Source organism: Vicia villosa, linkage group LG2, assembly GCF_029867415.1.
Source record: "Vicia villosa cultivar HV-30 ecotype Madison, WI linkage group LG2, Vvil1.0, whole genome shotgun sequence".
Lineage (NCBI taxonomy): Eukaryota > Viridiplantae > Streptophyta > Magnoliopsida > Fabales > Fabaceae > Vicia > Vicia villosa.
The window spans coordinates 215050821-215071500 of record NC_081181.1 but is presented as its reverse complement, the minus strand read 5'-3'; the positions used below and the strand labels follow the sequence as shown (position 1 = coordinate 215071500).

Below are 20680 nucleotides of genomic sequence, written 5' to 3'. Positions count from 1 at the left end.
GGCATTGCAATCTTATTATTCTATGTTGTCAATAATAGCTGCTAAAGCGTTTGGTGCGACACTTTTGCCTGCTAGCTGATATCAACTAGCGGCCACTTATTGCGACTCCAAACCACTGTCGTGTCTGATCTTGCGTCCTCTATTAGAATTTTGGGGATAAGTTATGCAAATTTATTGTTTAAGATTATAAATTTCAAACCAAATCCTTTTAAGAGTAATGTTATGTTGTTCGCAAACAATCATTCTTATCTTCTTCCTATTTTTAGTTCAATTATGTTTTGTTCTCTATTCGAGTATTTATGTTCATTTTATAGACTGGTTTTTAATCTTTGCAATAACAGCTATTCTGCTATACCCCTATAGCATTTTAGGGGGTTAGTACTATGCAAACACAATGCGAGATTAAACATGGTTATCATTGCACAATTTACTATTTTAGCATCTCCTTTTGTTCCTTTTGGATCAGTGGACTTAGAGCACAGTATCCACTGGGATTGAGACTAGAAATTCTTCGGATCACTCCTCTTGTTTCCCTTACATTTTACACATTTCACTGGAAAGTTCCTCATATTTTCAATTTTGAATTCTTGCTTCTGCACCTAAAATCCGAACTTGCCAGCAAGTATGCAGGGTATTTTTTGTAATTGACAAAAAAGCAAAAGAAATCAATCTACTGCTGATTTAACTTATCTGGAAGGTGTTAAAGGGCCCTTTTCAGCAAGCCAAGTGACTGCTTTCAGAAAGGTGGTAACTTGAATGGTCATTTCCTCTTTGGTGTGGTTAAGGTTCTAAAGGATATTACCTGTTATATAGAGTTTAGCCATGCTAGTTCTTCTCCATTTTATTTTCTTATCTGTTAACCAACATTGATGTATAAGGAATTCATATTTAACTGTGAAAGAGAATGAAAGGATATGTTATGTGTACGTGATTACAACATGCAGGAGGGTGAAGATGACTTCCCTCCCATAACTTTAAATTTTCTCTGTTTTTCTGCTATATTTCACTTCAGTTAAATGAACCAGTTTCTTAATACTTCTTTCCAAAACAAGGAAAGCAGTAAGAAAACAAAATTTTCTTTTGCTTTCTAAGAGATGCTAATCATTTTGCTCTCTTATAATTTTCACTACTTCTGCTAAAACAACTTCAAATTCTAGCATTTGTCGCGACACTTTCAGTGAAACTCCTCATTGTCAAGAGTTTGCAGAGGGAAACGAAGATGTATTCTTTTGGTAGTTGTTAATTTCATTCTTCCATTCCTATGCTTTGGAGTATATGGAAGCTGATTGTCAACCAGTCCGTAAAGGAAGTTCTACACTTCTAACAGCTCATTACCTATATTTATTGTCGAGGAATTTGAATGTACGTGTTCTCCTTCTATTGAACCTTTAATGTTTAAGCTCTAAACTCATGACACTGTCACTTGTGCATTGGTGTTAGTTTAAGGGTCCATTCCATACAGTGTTTATAGGCTAAACATTCATTTCTTCCTTCTTATCCTATTTCCTTATTTACATTCACAAATCACAAAGTTGTGGTCAGATAAAAAGAAGATCCTATCTCCTTATTCAGTATGAAATGACTAACATTTTTTTCTCTGCTTTGCGCTAGTACTCTTTCTGCATAACTTGAATTTGAAGGCTTACTCGGTCCCCTTAACAGGTTCACCATATGCCTCTTCCTTTATTTTTTGCCAATATTAATGATGGTCTTTACTACTACTACAAGACAAGGATGCGTTTGAGTTTTTCTCGGCATCATGTTAAAGAGCTCATTATATGTGGATTGGTAGTATTTATTTAAATATTGAAACTTGTGTTGCTCTTGTTTATTCACACTTTAAACACATTGAAGCCATTAATAGGTCAAGTATCTTTCTCTCTGACATATCTGCATGCATGGTACTTGTCATCTATCTGCTTGTGAATTTGTTTTGAAGAATCACCTAAGAGATTTCGTGGTGACGTAGGAAAATTGCTTCCCTTAGATTTATGTAGAGCTAAATTTTCCTTTTCTTTTTTTTGCTTGTAGTGTATGGGTTGCAATAAATGAAGCATCAACTCAAAGTTTCTTTTGCTCTTATTATTAGCTTTCTATGGTTTCAGCAATCATTTTGTGGTTAGTACCACCATTAATATTTTTTCAGTGCATACCGAAAATCTCATCTGATGTGGCTCTTTATAGTGGTCATTGCATGATGTTGTTTTAGTAGTTTTAAGTCCATACAGGTTCTGGTGTACACGTTTCTCCTCAGTCACACGTATAATCCAAAATTAGCCATAGATAGTACTCTCTAGTTTTTTACTTTTTGCTCGTTTTAACAGCAAATGAACCTTCTGATACTGGTCTAAACAAGTGGGAATGTAGATGTTCTTTCCGAGGGAATCAAAGATACTCTATTGCAAATTGTTCCAAGTCATGTGATTGTCATTCAGGTATACCAGTAATTATTTTTTGTGCTGAGAAATTTGCCACCTCCACTTGTTCACCATTTTTAGGTGAATACTGGATCATATTTTGAATACTGTTGTTGTGTTTGCTACTTTTTATTTATTTTTTGTTTCATGCACATGCTGAAGAGAGTGCTTCCATATGGACATGTATTTGTGATTCAAATGGGTTTCCGGAAGTGGCAACAGATATCGATAATCCTAACTGCTTTATTGCCTGCAACTGCATCTGGGGTATCTTTCCTTCTTTCCCTTTTTCTTTCATCTTGAAAGTTCACTATTTGATACTTCCCAAAAACCGATATTTTTCATTCTAAATCACTTTTTATTGTGAAGAAGTTAATTTTTAGGTTTTGAGTGTCCTGCAGGAACTGCTAAGATGTCATTAGGTTCAAAGTCACATATTTCAAGCAAAATTGTAATCATCATTCTAGTGATGTCTATTACGAGCACAACTATTGCATTTCTTGCCTTATTTTTATGTTATGCTCGTCGAAGGAAGAGGCCTCATCCTATTCAATCACCAATGAACTCATCATCAGATAAGGAAACAAGTTATAATAATACTAGCAACTTCATTAGTCGCAAAACTTCTTTTGTGCGAGAAACAAAAGGCGTTATGAATTCTCCTATTAGTCATATTACAAGTAAGATGGATTTTGAGTTCAGTATCTCTAATTTTTTAGTTAAAAGGTATTTGGTTATAAGATGTTTAGTTTTATACCCTTTTTTTCTGTTTTTTTTCTTCTTTAGGATGCTTTCGAAAAGCTTCTGTTTTGCTTGGGAGTCAGAGAGAAACATTTCATGGAAATATTATTCAATTCTCATTTGCTGAACTGGAAAATGCCACTGAAAACTTTTCAGCTTCCAATCTTATTGGATTAGGTGGAAGTAGTTATGTATACCGTGGTCGACTGAAAAACGGTAGTAATGTGGCAGTCAAGCGGCTTAAAGTTCAAGGAGGACCTGAAGCAGATACTGAGTTTTTCACCGAGGTTGCACCTATTCTTAACAATATTCAGTTATTTTTGGATAATCATGCTATGTAATAACTTAATGTCCCTTAGTATTTAGATTAAAAAACGAGCTTGGATTATCTTCTTTTCTTTCTATATCATTAATTTTGGCTAACATATTTTTGTCTTTTCAGATTGAACTATTGTCTAGACTTCATCATTGTCATCTGGTGCCATTGATTGGATACTGCTCAGAATTAAAAGGAAAAAATGTTCAGAGATTACTAGTGTTTGACTACATGAGTAATGGAAATTTGAGGGACCGTTTAGATGGAATTTTTGGAAAAAATATGGATTGGTCTACTCGCGTTACAATTGCCTTAGGAGCTGCAAGGGGCTTGGAGTATCTTCATGAGGCAGCTGCTCCAAGAATTCTCCACAGAGATGTCAAATCAACAAACATTCTTCTCGATAAAAATTGGCAAGCAAAAGTATGAGTCTTGACTTTTCTATATTCTAATTCTAATGTCAATGGATACACATAGGAATATGACTGAGGGAAGGTTGCCTACGAGTGTAACAACATCCTTATGAAAATATGCAGAAATTTCCTTACACAAATTTTTAACTGATCGATTTGCAGATAACTGATCTTGGTCTGGCTAAAGATTTGAGATCTGATGACCTCCGTAGTTGTTCAGATTCTTCCGAAAGAATGAAAGGGACATTTGGCTATTTTGCACCTGAGTATGCAATTGTTGGGAGAGCCTCTATTGAGTCTGATGTCTTCAGTTTTGGCGTGGTTCTTCTTGAGCTTATCACTGGTCGCCAACCTATCCTTAGATCTGCAGGCAAAGAAGAAAGCCTTGTTGTATGGGTATTGTAAATCAACTTATCAAATACTGACACAGACACACCGGACACAATACCGACACTAACATGTAGACACTAATATTAATATGAACAATAGATGATTAAATGTAACCACCTATGTGAGATGTGTCACTGTTGTACAAGTGTTGGACACTCGGACACCCTTTCAACTTGAAGTGTCAGTGCTGCCTAGAAATCAACTTATACTGAATTAAGATGAATATGATAGTTACTACTTTATTTTGAACATTGCATATAGCCTGTTTAATGAGTTTTTACTAAGAAATAGATTATGGACACTCGTTGTACTGATATAGCTTGCCTAACTTGTTTTGTTTTAGGCTACTCCTCTCTTACGGGATAGTAGGCGAGTAATGACAGAGTTGGCTGATCCACAATTGAAAGGAAACTTCCCAGAAGATGAAGTGCATATAATGGCAAACCTAGCAAAGGAATGCTTACTGTTGGATCCTGATAATAGACCAACTATGAGTGAAGTTGTTCTAATTCTATCAAGTATTTCCCGAACCAGATCTAGAAGAAGAAGATACATTCAATTGTGCCTTTTTCAGGTGAGCACACTCGCCATGGTGTCCTATGTTATTAAGTACAGTATTCTAGTTTTTATCATATGATTTCACTCTCCTTTAAAAATCTTTCTAACACCGTATCCTCACCTTTTTCTTTCTTGTGATATAAAGGAACCAGAGGAAGAAGAGAAGCCAAGACAAGCTTCATGGAGAAGATTTCCACATCATAATTCATTGCCACGTGGTACTGACTACAATCTTCGTGTTGAAAACGAAGATAAAAATGTAGATACAATTTCAACCGAGTATATGAAGAGTTTGATCCTCTTGACTTCAAAAGGTGAGAGTTGGCATGCATCAGAAGAAGACATGGTAGACCTATCGGAGCCTCGGTTGGAATCATTTTCCATGACAAACATCAATTTCCCTTGATAATATACACCTTCCATTATGCATCAACACTACTACAGCCATGTTATACTATGTACATATACTAATGTGATTTTTAGAGTGTTACTGTTTTAGATAAACAGGTTGTTTGTTCTACTTGTACAGATGAAAAGCATACATGATTCCGGCTCTAGTTTATTTGGAAAAGAATCGGATGCGATACATGTAAAAAAGCATTGTAAATTTGCAAATATATTTACAGATAGATATATCACACATGGAATTGTATATCTACACATTCTTTATCCCCTAAAATATTTAGTGAGTACTACCATTTTATTGTTTGCTTTACAAGGTTTCTATGTTAGTTGAACATTGAATTATCAGCCTTTGAATGGTAGATGAAAAGTTTGACTTGTGTGGAAAGGAAGTTATTGAACTTTTACATATTTATTTAGTAGAAATGTAAAAGCAACCATTGTAAGTAGGTGATGATGGATCCTCCCCCTCCTCCGAGCACACCGTTGTTAGGTCCTGCTCCCCCTATCGGAGGATTCTTGGATTCTTGGTAAGCTGCTTCTGTGTTTGAATTCTGCAAGTACATATATACTTTTTTAACCATGTTTTCGGTACGTGGCAGTGACAAAACGACGAAACTAATTGACATGTCTTTGTTCTTTTGGTTTTATGTCTTCCAGCTTATGGTTTCTATGCTGCTGTGGTCTATTTAGTTGCTGCTTTCCTCCGCTTTACGAACCAAGGCCGCCTCCTCCTCTCTAATGCTTTCTGCATTGTTCTGTCAAACCTGTTTAAGTTAAGTATTTCCTTATTGTATGAGTCACTCACTACAAGGAAACTGGAGAAAAATAGTTGTTGAATAACATATACTTTTCAATGCATCAATAATACTTATTACTTGTTTGTATGTAGATGTAACCTTGATCATTTGTCATACATAGGAAAGTTAATCATTTGATGCATGTAACATATGTTATTCTAATGAGAAAATGGTTTGGTTGTTGCTTGCACACAAATTCGGTTCGGCTCAAGTTCGGGCCCAAACCTGTGAACTGAACCAACCCTCAAATTTAATAAAGGGATTCAAATTCCCACCGGTTTAGATATTAGTTTCCGGGTTCGGGTTGATACGGGTTCGAGTATTAAAACCAGTTTAATTGGCATTAGAATAACGATTAGGCCAATACAAAATTATATCCAAATATATTTAGCATAAATCATGGCCAAATTGATATGGTCATCAAACTGATATGCAAGACTGAATTGTTATTTATTCAAAATCTAAAACTGATTGAATGTGTTAATCATGGCTTCATAATTACGAGTTATTCATAACTAAAAAATACTATTCAAAAAGTAGCTACAAATATAACAGAAAAAATTAAACAAAATAAGGATACATATTTTATTTAACAAAAATATTCGAACAAAATACAAATAATTAAAATTTTAATTTGTTTCAAACACATCTAGAAGGAGAAGGAGGCTGTGATCGAGTCTAAGAGGAAGAATGTGCTTCTTTTCTATCTTAAGTCTTGGTCAATTCTATAATACATTTTAAAAAAAATAGCCAACAATGGATTACAAAACAAATTTAAAATTATCGTAAAAGCCATTTTATAAAATTTGAAAAGAGATATTATAATACCTGTTGTGAGGAATACATTTAAAAAAAAAATAGCCAACAATGGATTACAAAACAAATTTAAAATTATCGTAAAAGCCATTTTATAACATTTGAAAAGAGATATTATAATACCGGTTGTGAAGAAGATGGTTTGTATGTATGCTGGTTTCCATAACGGGTTTATGATTGTGATGATAATAGGTAGCGCGTTATTTATCACAACAATTATAATAAACAACTATTGTGATATATGTAATAGTTTATTTGAAATATAATTAAAATTTCACCACGGTTACATAAGATAATCGTTGTGGAATGTACATTGAATTTAGGAAATTTCTTTACCCACCTCCCTACTTTCTTGGTCACCTCTGGTGAAAAACCCAAAATACCTCTTACTTCGAAAATGCATTTCTGAAACGCATTTTTTTCCAAAATTTGTCTTATTTCGGAAATGCACTTCCGAAAACACGAAATGCATCTCCGAAAGCGCTTTTTTTTTGAAAAAATTGTCTTATTTCGAAAGTTCATTTCCGAAAACAGCATTTCGGAAGTTCATTTCCGAAATACTGCGCGTTTTGCAGATTAAGCAAACCAGCCCCCTCCCCCATTCACTTTACCCTAATTCAACATCAAACACAACCCCAAAGAAATTTTGTGCAAACACTTCAAAGGCTACATCAAAGGATCTAATAAGCTTCCTACACTACATTCAAAAGCCCTCCAATCTCATCAATCGGTAAGCATTTTGAGTTTTAGATCTATGATTAAAACTCATATTATGGTGTTTACAATCAGCAAAAAATGTATTAGGTTAGGTTGGTACTGATATTTAGGTTGTTTAGAATGTGTAAACATAGTTTTGAACTTTGTTTAGGGGGTCTGCCATGGAAGTTGCAGAAAACTTCTGGCACGGGTGTTTCGGAAGTTCATTTCCGAAAACACCTCCATTTCCAGTTTCAGAAATGAACTTCCGAATTGTATCAGAAGTGCAATTTTTTTTTGTTCTTTATGTTGTCTCGCATATTAATCGATTTCAATTGTTTTCAGGAACATGTCAGACAACCTAGCACGCATCAAACAGGGTAGAGAGACCCAGATTGCGTCGGCTAGACGTGAGCGGGCGGCGGCGCAGCTGGCGTCTACACAGGGATGGGGGCAGGGCCGGGGACGACGTGTGCGAGTTCCTGTGGAGATGGACGAGGGTACCTCTACATCTGGATCGAGGAGTCGTCTGGCTTGGGTATCTTCTTCCCGCCAGCGAGAGGAGGAGGAGGAGGTGGCAGTGCCATACCACGAGGCGGAGGAGGTACCGGATGTTGACCCTCCACTCGGGGAGGAGGATGAGCAGGAGGAGGGCTTCCCGGGAGGGCCCAGTGACACTTCAGTGCTGCTTACCTACCGCGATCACGTCGCTCGGCGTATCTGGGAGGGAGAGGTATTTTTTATAATTTGCCCGACTGCATTATTTAACCATTTATAATTTAGACGTTTATTCAATATTTTATTAACCGTTCTATTTAACCGGTCTATTTAACATACTTTTTTATTTGTTTTTTTGTAACAGGAGAGAGAGCCGTTGAAAATGGTGAACCATGCCCGGAATATTTTCAGTCTGTTTAAACCGACTGCCGAGTGGTTTAACGACGCGGTGAGAGCTTCAGGGCTTAGTGGGCTCTGCATGACGGGGTATTCCATCATCAGCCACGGCATGCAGGGGGCCTTTATGGAGCGGTGGCACAAGGAGACGTCTTCTTTCCACTTACCGGTTGGGGAGATGACGATCATCTTGCATGATGTGCAGTGTCTTCTCCACCTGCCGATCAGGGGGGCGCTGTTGACCCACTTCCGGATCTAGAGGATCGAAGCCACAGAGTGGATGGCGCTATATTTGGGTATGGAGCCCGAAGTTGCTGACTATGAGTGCATCACGACATTTGGGCCTCATATCCGGTTCACCATACTGAGCCGCTATTTCGAGAACCACCCGGTGGCGGCGGCCAAGGCCGAGGATGCGGGTGACGAGCTATTTACACATTATCACCGTGGCTGCGCTCTCCGGTGCTGGTACATGCATGTGGTAGGCGTTGCGATCTTTGTGGACAAGAGTGCGAGGTACGTCGACGTGACCTACCTCCACTACTTCATGGACTTGACCACCGTTCACCAGTGGAACTGAGGAGCAGCTACTCTGGCATACCTATACCAGAAGCTGAATGAGGCCTCCAACGGGAGGACGAGGCAGTTGACCAGATCCTACACACTACGCACGGTACGTTTCATTTTAATTGTTCCGTATTTATTTATGTTTCGTATTTATGTTTCGTATTTACTTATATTTCGTATTTATTTATGTTTCGTATTTACTTACGGTACGTTACATTATCATTTTTGTGTTTCAGAGCTGGATCATCTCTTACTTCTCCCGGATCCACGACTTTCACATTGATCCTCAGTACGTTGACGCCATGCCCAGGGCCGCCAGATACGTTCTCCAGAGAGGGAACAATGCGGTGGGACCATATCGTGGGTACCTAGACCGCACGATGCACGATGACGTCACCTGGAGGCCATTTAGCGACTACACTCAGGTTGTCCCCTTTGACGGCATATCTTTATATTCTGGCTGGTTGGCATGCGGGACCAGCATCATGGTTCCTTATCTCCCTGAGCAGTGCATGCGGCAGTTCGGATTTGTGCAGATAATACCCAGGTCACCTTTTGAGGCTGCTCCCGACACAGTGACCAGAGTGCAGCTCACTGCCATATTTGAGGATTGGGAGCATCATGTGGTACCGGAGGAGTATCGTCGCATTCGGGTCACCCAGGACTGGCACAGTGTGGAGGGGTACGTCACATGGTTCTACCGGGTGTCACATCCTCTGCTGACACCCGACGCTCCCGGCGCTCCTAGGCCAACACACGAGGAGATCCTGGAGAACCAGCAGGCCGAGGATGACCATGTTATTGATCTCCTGCCGATCTGCCAACGGATAGAGATTCTTGGGCAGGACGCGTTGGATCGAGGTGTCGTTCATCAGGGCGGTCCAGAGGCAGTCGCTGTGATGGAGATGATCGTCACTGATGCGGGCCGTGTGGCGACATACAGGCGTCAGAGGAGGTCCCAGGGAGAGAGGGTTAGGCATACCTAGTAATGGTCGGGTTTATTTTTTTTTTGTTTTCGGATTGTATCTTTCGTACAGTATTATTATTTGGATTTGGATCGGATCGGTTTGTATATATTACTATTCTTATCATATTAGTATATTAGTATTTTCTGTTTATATATCGCTTATTTTATTTGCCGTCTTCCTTTAATTAAAAATACGAGGCTGTTTCCAAAAACATAAAAAAAACACAGTTTCTGCATAATTCGGAAGTTCATTTATGAAACCCCCCAAAATCTGAAAAAAGGTGTTTTCGGAAGTGCATCTCCGAAAACACCCCCCATTTGGTATTTTCGGAGATGAACTTCCGAAGTCTGAGAAAATTAAAAAAATAAACTTCGGAAGTTCATTTCCGAAGCAGGGGTAAACTGGGGTTTTCGCTGGGGGTGACCCCCATAGGAAGGTGGGTAAAGAAAAAACCTTGAATTTATTATAAAATATGTGAATGACTTGTTTTTTCCTACATTTCACTAAATATATACAACCATTAAATTTGATGTTGAAGACAATAGTTTGAAAAATTAAATTATTCTTGAAAAACAACTTAAACAAATCATTGTTTTTCAAATTGCATACATCTCGTAATACATCTATTGCTATTTATCACATAGAATTTGGTTCAATATCCCGAATTCTTCAAAGCAACAGTTCATTCTCTCATAATTTATTTAGCAAAGCATCAATATGTTGACTACTAATTCTTAATCATCATCATGGCTATCATTATAATTATTTTAATTGATGATGTTGGTTATTGTGATGACAACGGTGGAGATGATTCATAATTTCTCAACAAATTTGATGTTTTGCAATATTAACTAAAAGAGAACGAATCGTTGCTTTGAAGAATTTGGGATATTGAACCAAATTCTACGTGTTAAAGAGCGATAGATGAATTACGAGACAAATTCAATTCGAAAAATATTGATTGATCTAAGTTGATTTTCAAAATTACTTAATTTTTAAATTATTATTTTTTAAATCAATTTAAATGAATGCATGTTTCAGTGAAGTGTTAGTGAAACAAATAATCTACATACGGTATAATAAACTCAACTGGATCTTTTAAGAAACATTTATCAACAACAACATACATCAACATTTATAAACAAAACAACAAAAATATGCCTTTTATTGACAAGATTCGTGGAATGATATGAAGTTGATCAACTTTGTATTGCTATGAAGAAAAAATATAAGGCGGATGAAGCTTCTAAAATAGCTTCATACTTCTTATATTGTTTCTGCATAGCAACACAAACTATTTATGAACCACACCTAATATATGCACTTTCTTGAACCCTATTTCAAAATATAAATATCTTTCAGAATGTTAATTTGTTTTGGAAACATAAATAATTATTAACTGCATCTTAACATAAACGAAAACATAACCAAAAAAGAAGTAAATCATGCCAAATAAAAAATCTCTTTTTAAGAACTAGTGTCATACATGGAACATATATGAAAAATGAAAGAAAGCTAATGGAGAAGAAATAGAAAAGTGAAGCGTATGAACTTAATTACCTTTTAGTTTGAGGCAGGTTATCAAGACGAGTTTGCTGCATTGGAAAATAGATATGTTAGGGTTTTGTTTTAAGAAAAAGGGAAGAAAACATATGAATAACATTGAAGAAAACTTATGAAGAAGAAGACGAAAGAGAAAGATGATGAACTTGATTACATTTAAGTTTGAAGATGCTTATGAGGACGAGTTCTCTGCATGTGGAAGAGAGCGTTGTCAGGGGGTGCGTTTTAAGTCTGACCAGCAATTTAGGGGTGTGTGAATAGCAACTGGACTGGCCCAAACAAACTCAAGGTCTATTTGGATTGCGTGTGGCCAGGTCTACCAACTTACGGTGTATCCCTAAGATCACATATATTCGCTTTGGATCCAATGACTCTCAAAATAGAGATCTGAGAGCGTAGATCTAAAGTACATTGATCTAATGGTCTGCATGCGAGTTTGACCGAAGGAGTATGGTAAGGTGTATACATCGAATCAAAGTTCAGGTGTAAGCCATGTGGCCATCAGGAGGCCACATGACATTGATCCAACAGCCGCAGAGGGGTACAATCTCCCATCCCCTTTATTCTCATTTCATTTTTCATTTCCATCTCTCTCTCTCTCTTTGCTCTCTCTCACTCGGTCTCCCTCTCTCACCTTCACACAAACTCAGAAAACCCCCATGAGCAACACTGCAAACCGCCCCTCAAACCAACTCCAAACCCAGTTTCCGGTTGAATGTTCAACTGTGAAACTCATACCTTCAAGCCCCCTTCAACCTAGAAACCCATAAACGATGAAGATCTTCATGATCTTCATCATCCCCCAAACCCAAAAATGTGAATAATCAGGAACCCTAACCCTAACCCTTAGAAATTTATGAACCCTAACCCTATATTTTTCTAGAAACACAATCAATCATTCAAATACGCGAGCAAGCAACATGGAATCCTAAGTTGAGTTCAATGATTCATACCTCTTTCGCTTTAATTTCATTCTGATCTCCTCGATTTCGTTTCTGAGCCCTCTCTTTCTTCTCTCTTCGCAGGTACAAGGCAGATGAGGCTTAGCTCGAAGGTATTTGGGTTCTGATGATGAACCCTAGCCTTCTTTTGATGAAGAGCTTTAAGTGAGGGTTCGGATTCGCGGAAAGGGTTTCTGTGACTTTTCTTTTTTCGTCCCTCTTCTGTAGCTTTTAGATTTTGTTTTATAGTTAGGGTTAGATTTTAGATTAGGAAATAATTTTAAAAGTCTTGATTCAGAGTTAGTCCTAGGATTTGATTTAGTTTTTTAAGTTATTTTGAATTGATTCGATTTGTTGTAAGTTAATTCAGATTTTTGTTGTTGTTATTTCAACGTATTTGGACACTTATATGTAATGATTCACGAATTAATATCAATAAAGATTTGATTTTGTTTCTGATTCAATTTTCTAGACTTGGGCTTGATAGAGAATTAGGGTTTGTGTTAGTTGGAACTTGGGCGGCGCCGTGAGGAAGGAGAAGGTGAACATGATTCTCTCAAAAACCCTAGTTGACTTCGGTCAACTCTAATTAGTTAAAATATAATTAATAATAATACTAAAATATATTCATTTAATAAATAGTAATATTATAAATATAATAAGTAATAATTGTATAAATAATTAATAATAAAAAAATGGAAAATGATTATTTATATAGTTTAAATAAAAACATGATTATCATTATAAAATGAACATTATTTAATTATTTAATGGATGATTAAAAAATCGAAAAATGCATTAGAATATAACAATTTTAAGCCAATATTATGATAATATCACTATTTCTAATGGGCCTAAGTTCCCAATTTGACCAAAGTCACTTTTCTTTAAGAAAAAGAAATACACCCATTAATTATCCTTTAAATGAGATGACTTAGAGAATGGGCTTAACAATCACAATGTTAAGCCTTTTTTACACCTCCTATAAGTTAAATTCAAAAACAAACGAGAATAATAATAATAATAATAATAATAATAATAATAATAATAATAATAATAATAATAATAATAATAATAATAATAATAATAATAATAATAATAATAATAATAATAATAATAATAATAATAATAGGGTAAAATTTGGGGTATGACAACACACTTAATTATCCCATCGATTATGACAAAAACCGAGGTGAATAAGCTTTTTTTAAAAATTTACATTATTTACACGGAAAAATACATTGATTACAACAAATCCTGATTCATTATCGTCGCTAATATTCTTGGAGAACAACTAATCTGTGCTGTAATCCAAAACAAGAAAGAGAACAAGATATATAGTGGTGAATGTAGATAGTTTGTTGTGGATTGATGTCTTGACAATATCTTGAGCGTTGTTCCTTTATGAATGTAGGATAGAGATTCGTTGTTATAGCTGTGTAACAAAACTCATCGGTTTTGTTAAAAAAATGAAGGGAAAAATATTTTTTTAAATAGAAAAATAAAATAAAATGAGGAAACCCCTCGGTTTTAGAAAAAAACGAGGTAATAAGTTTCAAGAAAAAAATGGTGAATGAATTACACCATGTTTAAGAATAAATTTCTCAATGTTGTCAACCAAGGAAAATATTGTTACTTTCTTTTATTGACAACATAGGAAGGTTATTCCAAAAATACAACAACAACCTCAACAACATTATGTGAGATAGATTGCAAGGGCAAAAAACGTGTTTGGTTCAAGATAGAAGAACACAAAATATTGAATGTTTTTTTTGTTTTGCAATCCATCCCAAAGAATGATGCATACGAGTTTGGACTGACTACATATAAGTTAGGATTAGGGTAAAATACGTTTAACAAGTATTTTTATAGTAAAATCTGATTATTTTATCTCTCGGTTGTTACAGAAACCTAAGGGATAGACCATTTAGTTTACAAATAAAAATAAAATAAAAATAAATGTTTCACTTATAAAGAAATAAAAAAAGTAAACTGTATTAGTTGAGATTCGAAGTATGTCTTAAATTTTTTTTCCATTCGGTTATGTTGAAAACTAAGAGAAATGAGTTTTTTTTGTAAAACAAATAAAACATGACGCGCCTTGACATTATACCTCGATTTTTTGTTTGGTGAGGAGAAATCTTTGTCATGAAATATATTATTTGTAGTAGTGCCATTCTCTTTAAAAACACATACCAAGATTTAAAAATAAATTTTTGGGTATGTATTCGTTCGATCTAAGTATGTCTTCGTAGGATCAGGCACTTTTGTGTCCAAGCTCATGGAATGTCTTATCCTATTTTAGCCCTAAGTTATCTAATATTTTGTAAATACAGAAATTGGAAGACGAGGACAAAATATAATGAGAATAAAATAAAAGGAATTTAAGAAAATATATACGAGAACATTCAACACTTCCAGATTTTCCAAAAATCAGGAAAACCAAAATATGCGAGTGCACGAACGCTCGAAAGTCAATAGAGCCGCCATCGAAGTTTATTTTTAAAAGGAAAACATCGATAAAATCTATAAAAAAAAACAAAAACAAGGTCATCACAACCAAATTCAAGTTCGAGAGTTGATTGTGCGATGAGAAGTATTAACATCCTTCACATCTATTGTACTCAACGGAAACCGTTTAATTAATTTTGCGAATAAGAGTGGTAGCTTATGTTATTTGATTTCTTCTAATTATTGTGGGATATTTATAAAAGAAAAGAAATGAGAAATTTTTAGGATTTTTATTAAGGTGAAAAAATAAGTTTTTTTATTAGAGTGCTTCACGAGACGTTGAATCTCGTTTTTACGTATTAAAAGGTGGTTCAACGCGATAAACTACCTTGAATATGTGGAAATATCACAATAGAAAAAATAGAAAGGATCTCAAGACAAAAAATAAAAGAAAAAATGTGTTTAAAAAGAGGGTGAAAAAGAGAGGTGAAATTATGAATACGTATAGTTTTTCATTGTCCTATAAATCTATCTTTTGAATTTAACGACATATGATATGGATTAAGATCGAGGAAGAAGCAGTGAAAGATAAAAAAATTTGGTAGAAAAATGAAGAGAAAGAATTAATCACTTCTCATGAAATCTATACATTAATTTTTTTAATAATAAAAATAATAGCAATTATACAAAAGGACTATAATGGTATGAAAATTAACAGGTGACACAGAAAGTCGATCTAATAATTAAGTAATTTTCATGGCTTGAAAGCAATTATATACCGTCTTCTTGTTCTTGTATTCTATAATATGCAAACATGCCCCCAATTAGGGCATAATTAAAAATAAAGTATTTTTTCATTCACTATAATTAAAATATTTTATTTTTAAGATATATTTTAATATATTTTATGACTAAATTTTTTGTTGTTTTCTATGAAACCAACTTTAAAGTCGATAGTTAAATATTTATATTTTTATCAAGATTGAATTATTCCTCAAAATAAAATATTTTAAAAATTGAATGTGAGATTCTCCTTAGTTAATTTAAAATCTTTAATTTATTTATTTAAGTCTTTAATATTCGCAAGAGGAACACAAGAAAATTTAATTTTACAAAATTAAAAACAATAATTATTTAAATAATTAATAAAATTTATCATTATCAATATTTTTAATTATATTAAAGTTATGAATTTAATATAATTTTAATTCATATAAAATATTTATGTTTTCATTTTTATGTAAGATAAGGATTGTAAAATATTAAAGTTAAAAATATATTTCATTTTAAAATTTTATATTAAGTTGATATCATGTTTATATATATATATATATATATATATATATATATATATATATATATATATATATATATATATATATATATATATATATATATATATATATATATATATATAAAACAAAATTTACTTAACTGTTCATGTATTCAAATTACTTCTATAATTAATAAAGAAATATTTTGACCTTTAAATAAAATATCAATGTTTTAAAAAAAATATTTTAGTGATATTGTAATTGTAAGAAGACTTAAAATTGAAGACAATTTGTTTTTTTATATAAAATAATTTTTAGTTAATGTAAAATATAGTATATAATTATGAATTACTTTTTTATGGATGAATTATATTTAAAAATAAACAATAATAATTTTAGAAATTGTTAATAAACTATTTGTATTCTTCCATTTAAATCCAAATTCAAATTCTTATCCATATATATATATATATATATATATATATATATATATATATATATATATATGGGGACGACTCAAGTGAGAACACTTGGTTATTATGAGAAATGAGAACAATAAATCACGACCATTAAATTTGATTTTAATGGACTGTATTGGTTTCTCTTTCTAAGATTCAGTCCATTAAATATTAAAGATCTTAGAAAGAGAAATCAATCCAGTCCATTAAAATCAAATTTAATGGTCGTGATTCATTGTTCTCATTTCTCATAATAACCAAGTGTTCTCACTTGAGTCGTCTCCTATATATATCTATATATATATATATATATATATATATATATATATATATATATATATAGCATTTTATTATGAGAGATGAGAGGAATAAATATCAACCATTGAATTCATCAAGAGAGAATGTTAATACATTAATGTGGCTATTAATTTTTCTCCCTTGATAAATTCAATGATTGATATTTGTTTCTCTCATCTCTCGTTATAAAATGTTCTCACTCGATATGCTTCATATATATATATATATATATATATATATATATATATATATATATATATATATATATATATATATATATATATATATATATATATATATATATATATATATATATATACACGTCCCTATATATGAGGACTTACCAAATGAAAACTGAAATTTTTTAATAATAACCGTAGGATTTAAAATCAATGCTTAGATGTGCAATGTCTGCTTTAATTTCTCTCAATTTTTTAATAGCAACATCTTAATTTATGCTATTTATCATATATTTTAAATGAATAATAAGTTTCTTTTGTCTATTTGAATTCTCACAATTTTTTGAATTGCAACCTACCAATCCATACGGTTGTTACACATATATTGGATGAGAAATTTACAATTTCGCATTTGGATTTTCAATTTCATTGCAGACATTGCACAAATGTGTTCTAGATGACGAATGTAATTTTTTCATCTCCAATTGCAATGTCTCAACTGTTAATATTAAATGAATGATTAATTGCATTAGTGAACCAAAATATATTAAGGAAAATGATTAAAATTATTTTCTTGGCCTCTCATATTTACCTCGTTTTTTATATTGCTCTCTTAACTAAGTAAATTTATATTGGTGATGCTCCACTTTAATTATTTTGTCTATTAAGAAATAAAAAATGAATCTTAAAATAAATTTAAAGGACAAAACATGAAATCAATTTTTTATTTATTAATGGACTCAAATGAATCCCGATTTAAACTTAAAGTGACTAGAAAAAGCTAACATAATTTTGTAGTCATTTGAAGAAAATGAATGCAGAGGACTAAAGTGAGCACTTTATGAATGTTAAGAGACAAATATGTATATTTGTTTAGTTAGAAATTTCAATATAAACTTTCAATGATTGATCTTTTAACTAATTAACTTTTAAAGGATCATCTTTTAACGACTTAATCAGTAAAAATATTTGTCCCACGTAGAATTAATCGAGAGAAAAAGTAATTGTCTAACAAATATAATAAGTATCAAATATGGAAGTCTTAGGTCCAAACAAAAAATTTAATATTTATACTAACTGATATAACCAAGTAAATATACCACAGAGAATTTCTACTTGCTCTTGTTAAATAAAAAAATTAGTACATAGAAATATTGAACACTTTTTACTTTTTATTTTGAAAATAAATAAAAATAAAAGCGTAGGACATGATCTTACAAAATGAACTTGTTTTATATATGTTAGATCCTAAGGGAGATTAAGATATTTAAAATAGGGTTTTTTTTCTTCATTTTTTTCTTTGTGTAGGGTATATCATAGATGAATGAGATATTTAAATTAGGTTTTTTTTTTACCTAAAAGGCTAAAACAATGTTTTTTTAGGTAAATGTACATCGCAATAACGATTCCTAAGTCTAGAGAGCTTAGGAAGTCTCTAGGATTCGACTCATCCTGCTCAAAAAGCTATTCTCAAGCAATGTGATTCGAATCACATTAGTAGGGGGTTTTGATTTCCTAGAATCGAGAATGTTCATAGTCTTGCTTAAATCGACTTAAATCCTCATTTCATACAGGAATCTACACATTTTATAAAGTTTTCTAGATTTTCATGAAATTTATAGTTTAGAATGATTATAAAAGACTGCAAGCTTATATCAGTTGATTCTAAATTTACAAACCACCCTTGCGATTAGGGTGTTTTGTTGCTTTGGTTAATTGTTGTTTTTAATATATGAACATATGTTTCCCAGAAGACAGATGTCGCACGCGATGCCCTAACAACTGATTTGATAAGTTAAACCAGAATCGCTACAACTAAATGGTATAGTGATGGAGGAGAAAAGAAATAAATAACACAATTAATTGGTAACTTAGTTTGATGCAATCTGCACCTACGTCTAGAGGGTTGACTTTCAACCCATAAAAGAAAATTCATTATTAGTAGCTTTGTACAATTAGTGTTACAAGCAACAACAAACCATATGTTATTCAGTGTCTTTTCCTAACACTACCCAATGACTTTTTATTTAGGACTCCTCCTAAATAAGAGATACCCTTCTCACTTTCTATCAAACAGTAACCCATAGTGTTTGGATTTCAACCACTATACTCTAGTGATCAACATCAATCAACCAGTAAACCCTAATGATCAACTTCAATACAAAAAGTCCATATGATGTCATTAGCATGGAATAATTAGATTCAATAGTTAGATTAAAAAAGTCCATATGAGGTACTATGACAATAGTTAGATTCAAAACTAATCCTAATGATGTCATTAGCGTGGAATACATGAAATAAAAGACTCATAAACCCTAGGCACTTAGATTTAATATTGCGCACAAAACTCATCCTTAAACATGAGAATTGATTCTCCTTATATAGGAATTCTTCTAGGATTTTTATCCTTGGATATTTGTCCAGAATAATAGCAAATATTGCTGGATTTGATTTTCTCCATAAAAATCTCTAACAAAAAATAGGATTTGTTATATTTCAAATTCAAATTTAAATCTTCATTTAAATCTAATTTGATCTTCAATGGTTGTCAAACAACTCACACAAACATTGCTAAATGAATCTGATTGAATCCCAATTAGAAATTTAGCACCAAGTAACATCCATCATGGCCTGCTGTCTAGGGCCAGCTGTTGGGCAACACACATGCTAGAACATCGTGTTCCACATGTTGCACTAGTACATCAAAATAAACTCTTCTCCTTGAATTCTATATCTTATATAGTGAATCATGGATAGAATAAATTAGAACCAATATTGCAATATCATCTGTCTATTGCATGAGACTAGATGTTGCAACATACATGTTGGAACACCGTGTTCCACACGTGTCCCTTCTGCACTAGCAACAACTTGAACAAACTCCATATTATTTTTCATAATACAACCAATCCAAAAGGACCAATAATCCCTCCTTTGGAAAATTTTGGCAAAACAAATCTTCAAGCAGAAAACAACTGAGTACCAAGAATTCCCATACTAATAACACATCAGTAGCATTAGAAGTACAAATATTAAAGCATTCATCAGCAGCACAAGCTGTAACACCTTAAAAACCTCGACACACATGTTTATATAATTACTTGCAAAATCAATTTAATTCATCAACAAGGTGTCACACCTTCCTCATAAAAACACGTCCCAAATTAAAACAAAGCAGCATAATTTCAAATTAAAATTTCAACTTAAATATCTCATGCTTTCTCAAAACAAATAACTAGATCTCAGCATAAGGAAATTAACCCACAATCCCCGGGAAAATATAAAACAACTGAGAAACTTGTCCCGATGTTATATTATCAGAGTGACACTGCATAAATACTAAATAAAACTCAAAGAGATAAAATAAAGAAGTAGGCATCTATGTTAATCCTTCTATACAACATTAGCTAATGCTCCTCTACCTGAATAACAACACCAGTGACATAACTAACAAAACAACAAAACAAAAAGGGGGTGAGAAATATGTTTATAATGTTCATGGTGTATGTAAACATCAAGGATAGTTTCCATAATAATAT

At 33.1% G+C, this 20680-nt stretch overlaps 2 protein-coding genes across 2 annotated transcripts; both read left to right on the top strand.

Annotated features, from left to right (window-relative positions):
• Positions 1-1022: 1022 nt before the first annotated feature.
• LOC131648216 (receptor-like serine/threonine-protein kinase NCRK) lies at positions 1023-6521 on the top strand. Its single transcript, XM_058917995.1, has 11 exons — positions 1023-1362; positions 2032-2115; positions 2325-2435; positions 2580-2684; positions 2819-3097; positions 3204-3445; positions 3601-3897; positions 4050-4283; positions 4621-4851; positions 4981-5767; positions 5898-6521. Exons 2-10 carry the CDS (start codon positions 2049-2051, stop codon positions 5239-5241), a joined length of 1827 nt encoding a protein of 608 aa, XP_058773978.1. The 5' UTR covers positions 1023-1362; positions 2032-2048; the 3' UTR covers positions 5242-5767; positions 5898-6521.
• Positions 6522-8014: 1493 nt separating this feature from the next.
• LOC131648215 (protein MAIN-LIKE 1-like) lies at positions 8015-9093 on the top strand. The gene is made up of 2 exons (XM_058917994.1): positions 8015-8282; positions 8412-9093. Exons 1-2 carry the CDS (start codon positions 8040-8042, stop codon positions 8700-8702), a joined length of 534 nt encoding a protein of 177 aa, XP_058773977.1. The 5' UTR covers positions 8015-8039; the 3' UTR covers positions 8703-9093.
• Positions 9094-20680: the final 11587 nt, after the last annotated feature.

Coding starts and splice junctions, on each gene's coding strand:
- LOC131648215 (XM_058917994.1), top strand. CDS start 8,040: ATGGACGAGGGTACCTCTACATCTGGATCGAGGAGTCGTCTGGCTTGG. Junction 8,283..8,411: donor GGCGTATCTGGGAGGGAGAG/GTATTTTTTATA, acceptor TTTTTGTAACAG/GAGAGAGAGCCGTTGAAAAT.
- LOC131648216 (XM_058917995.1), top strand. CDS start 2,049: ATGAAGCATCAACTCAAAGTTTCTTTTGCTCTTATTATTAGCTTTCTA. Junction 2,436..2,579: donor GTCATGTGATTGTCATTCAG/GTATACCAGTAA, acceptor CACATGCTGAAG/AGAGTGCTTCCATATGGACA. Junction 4,852..4,980: donor TTCAATTGTGCCTTTTTCAG/GTGAGCACACTC, acceptor TGTGATATAAAG/GAACCAGAGGAAGAAGAGAA.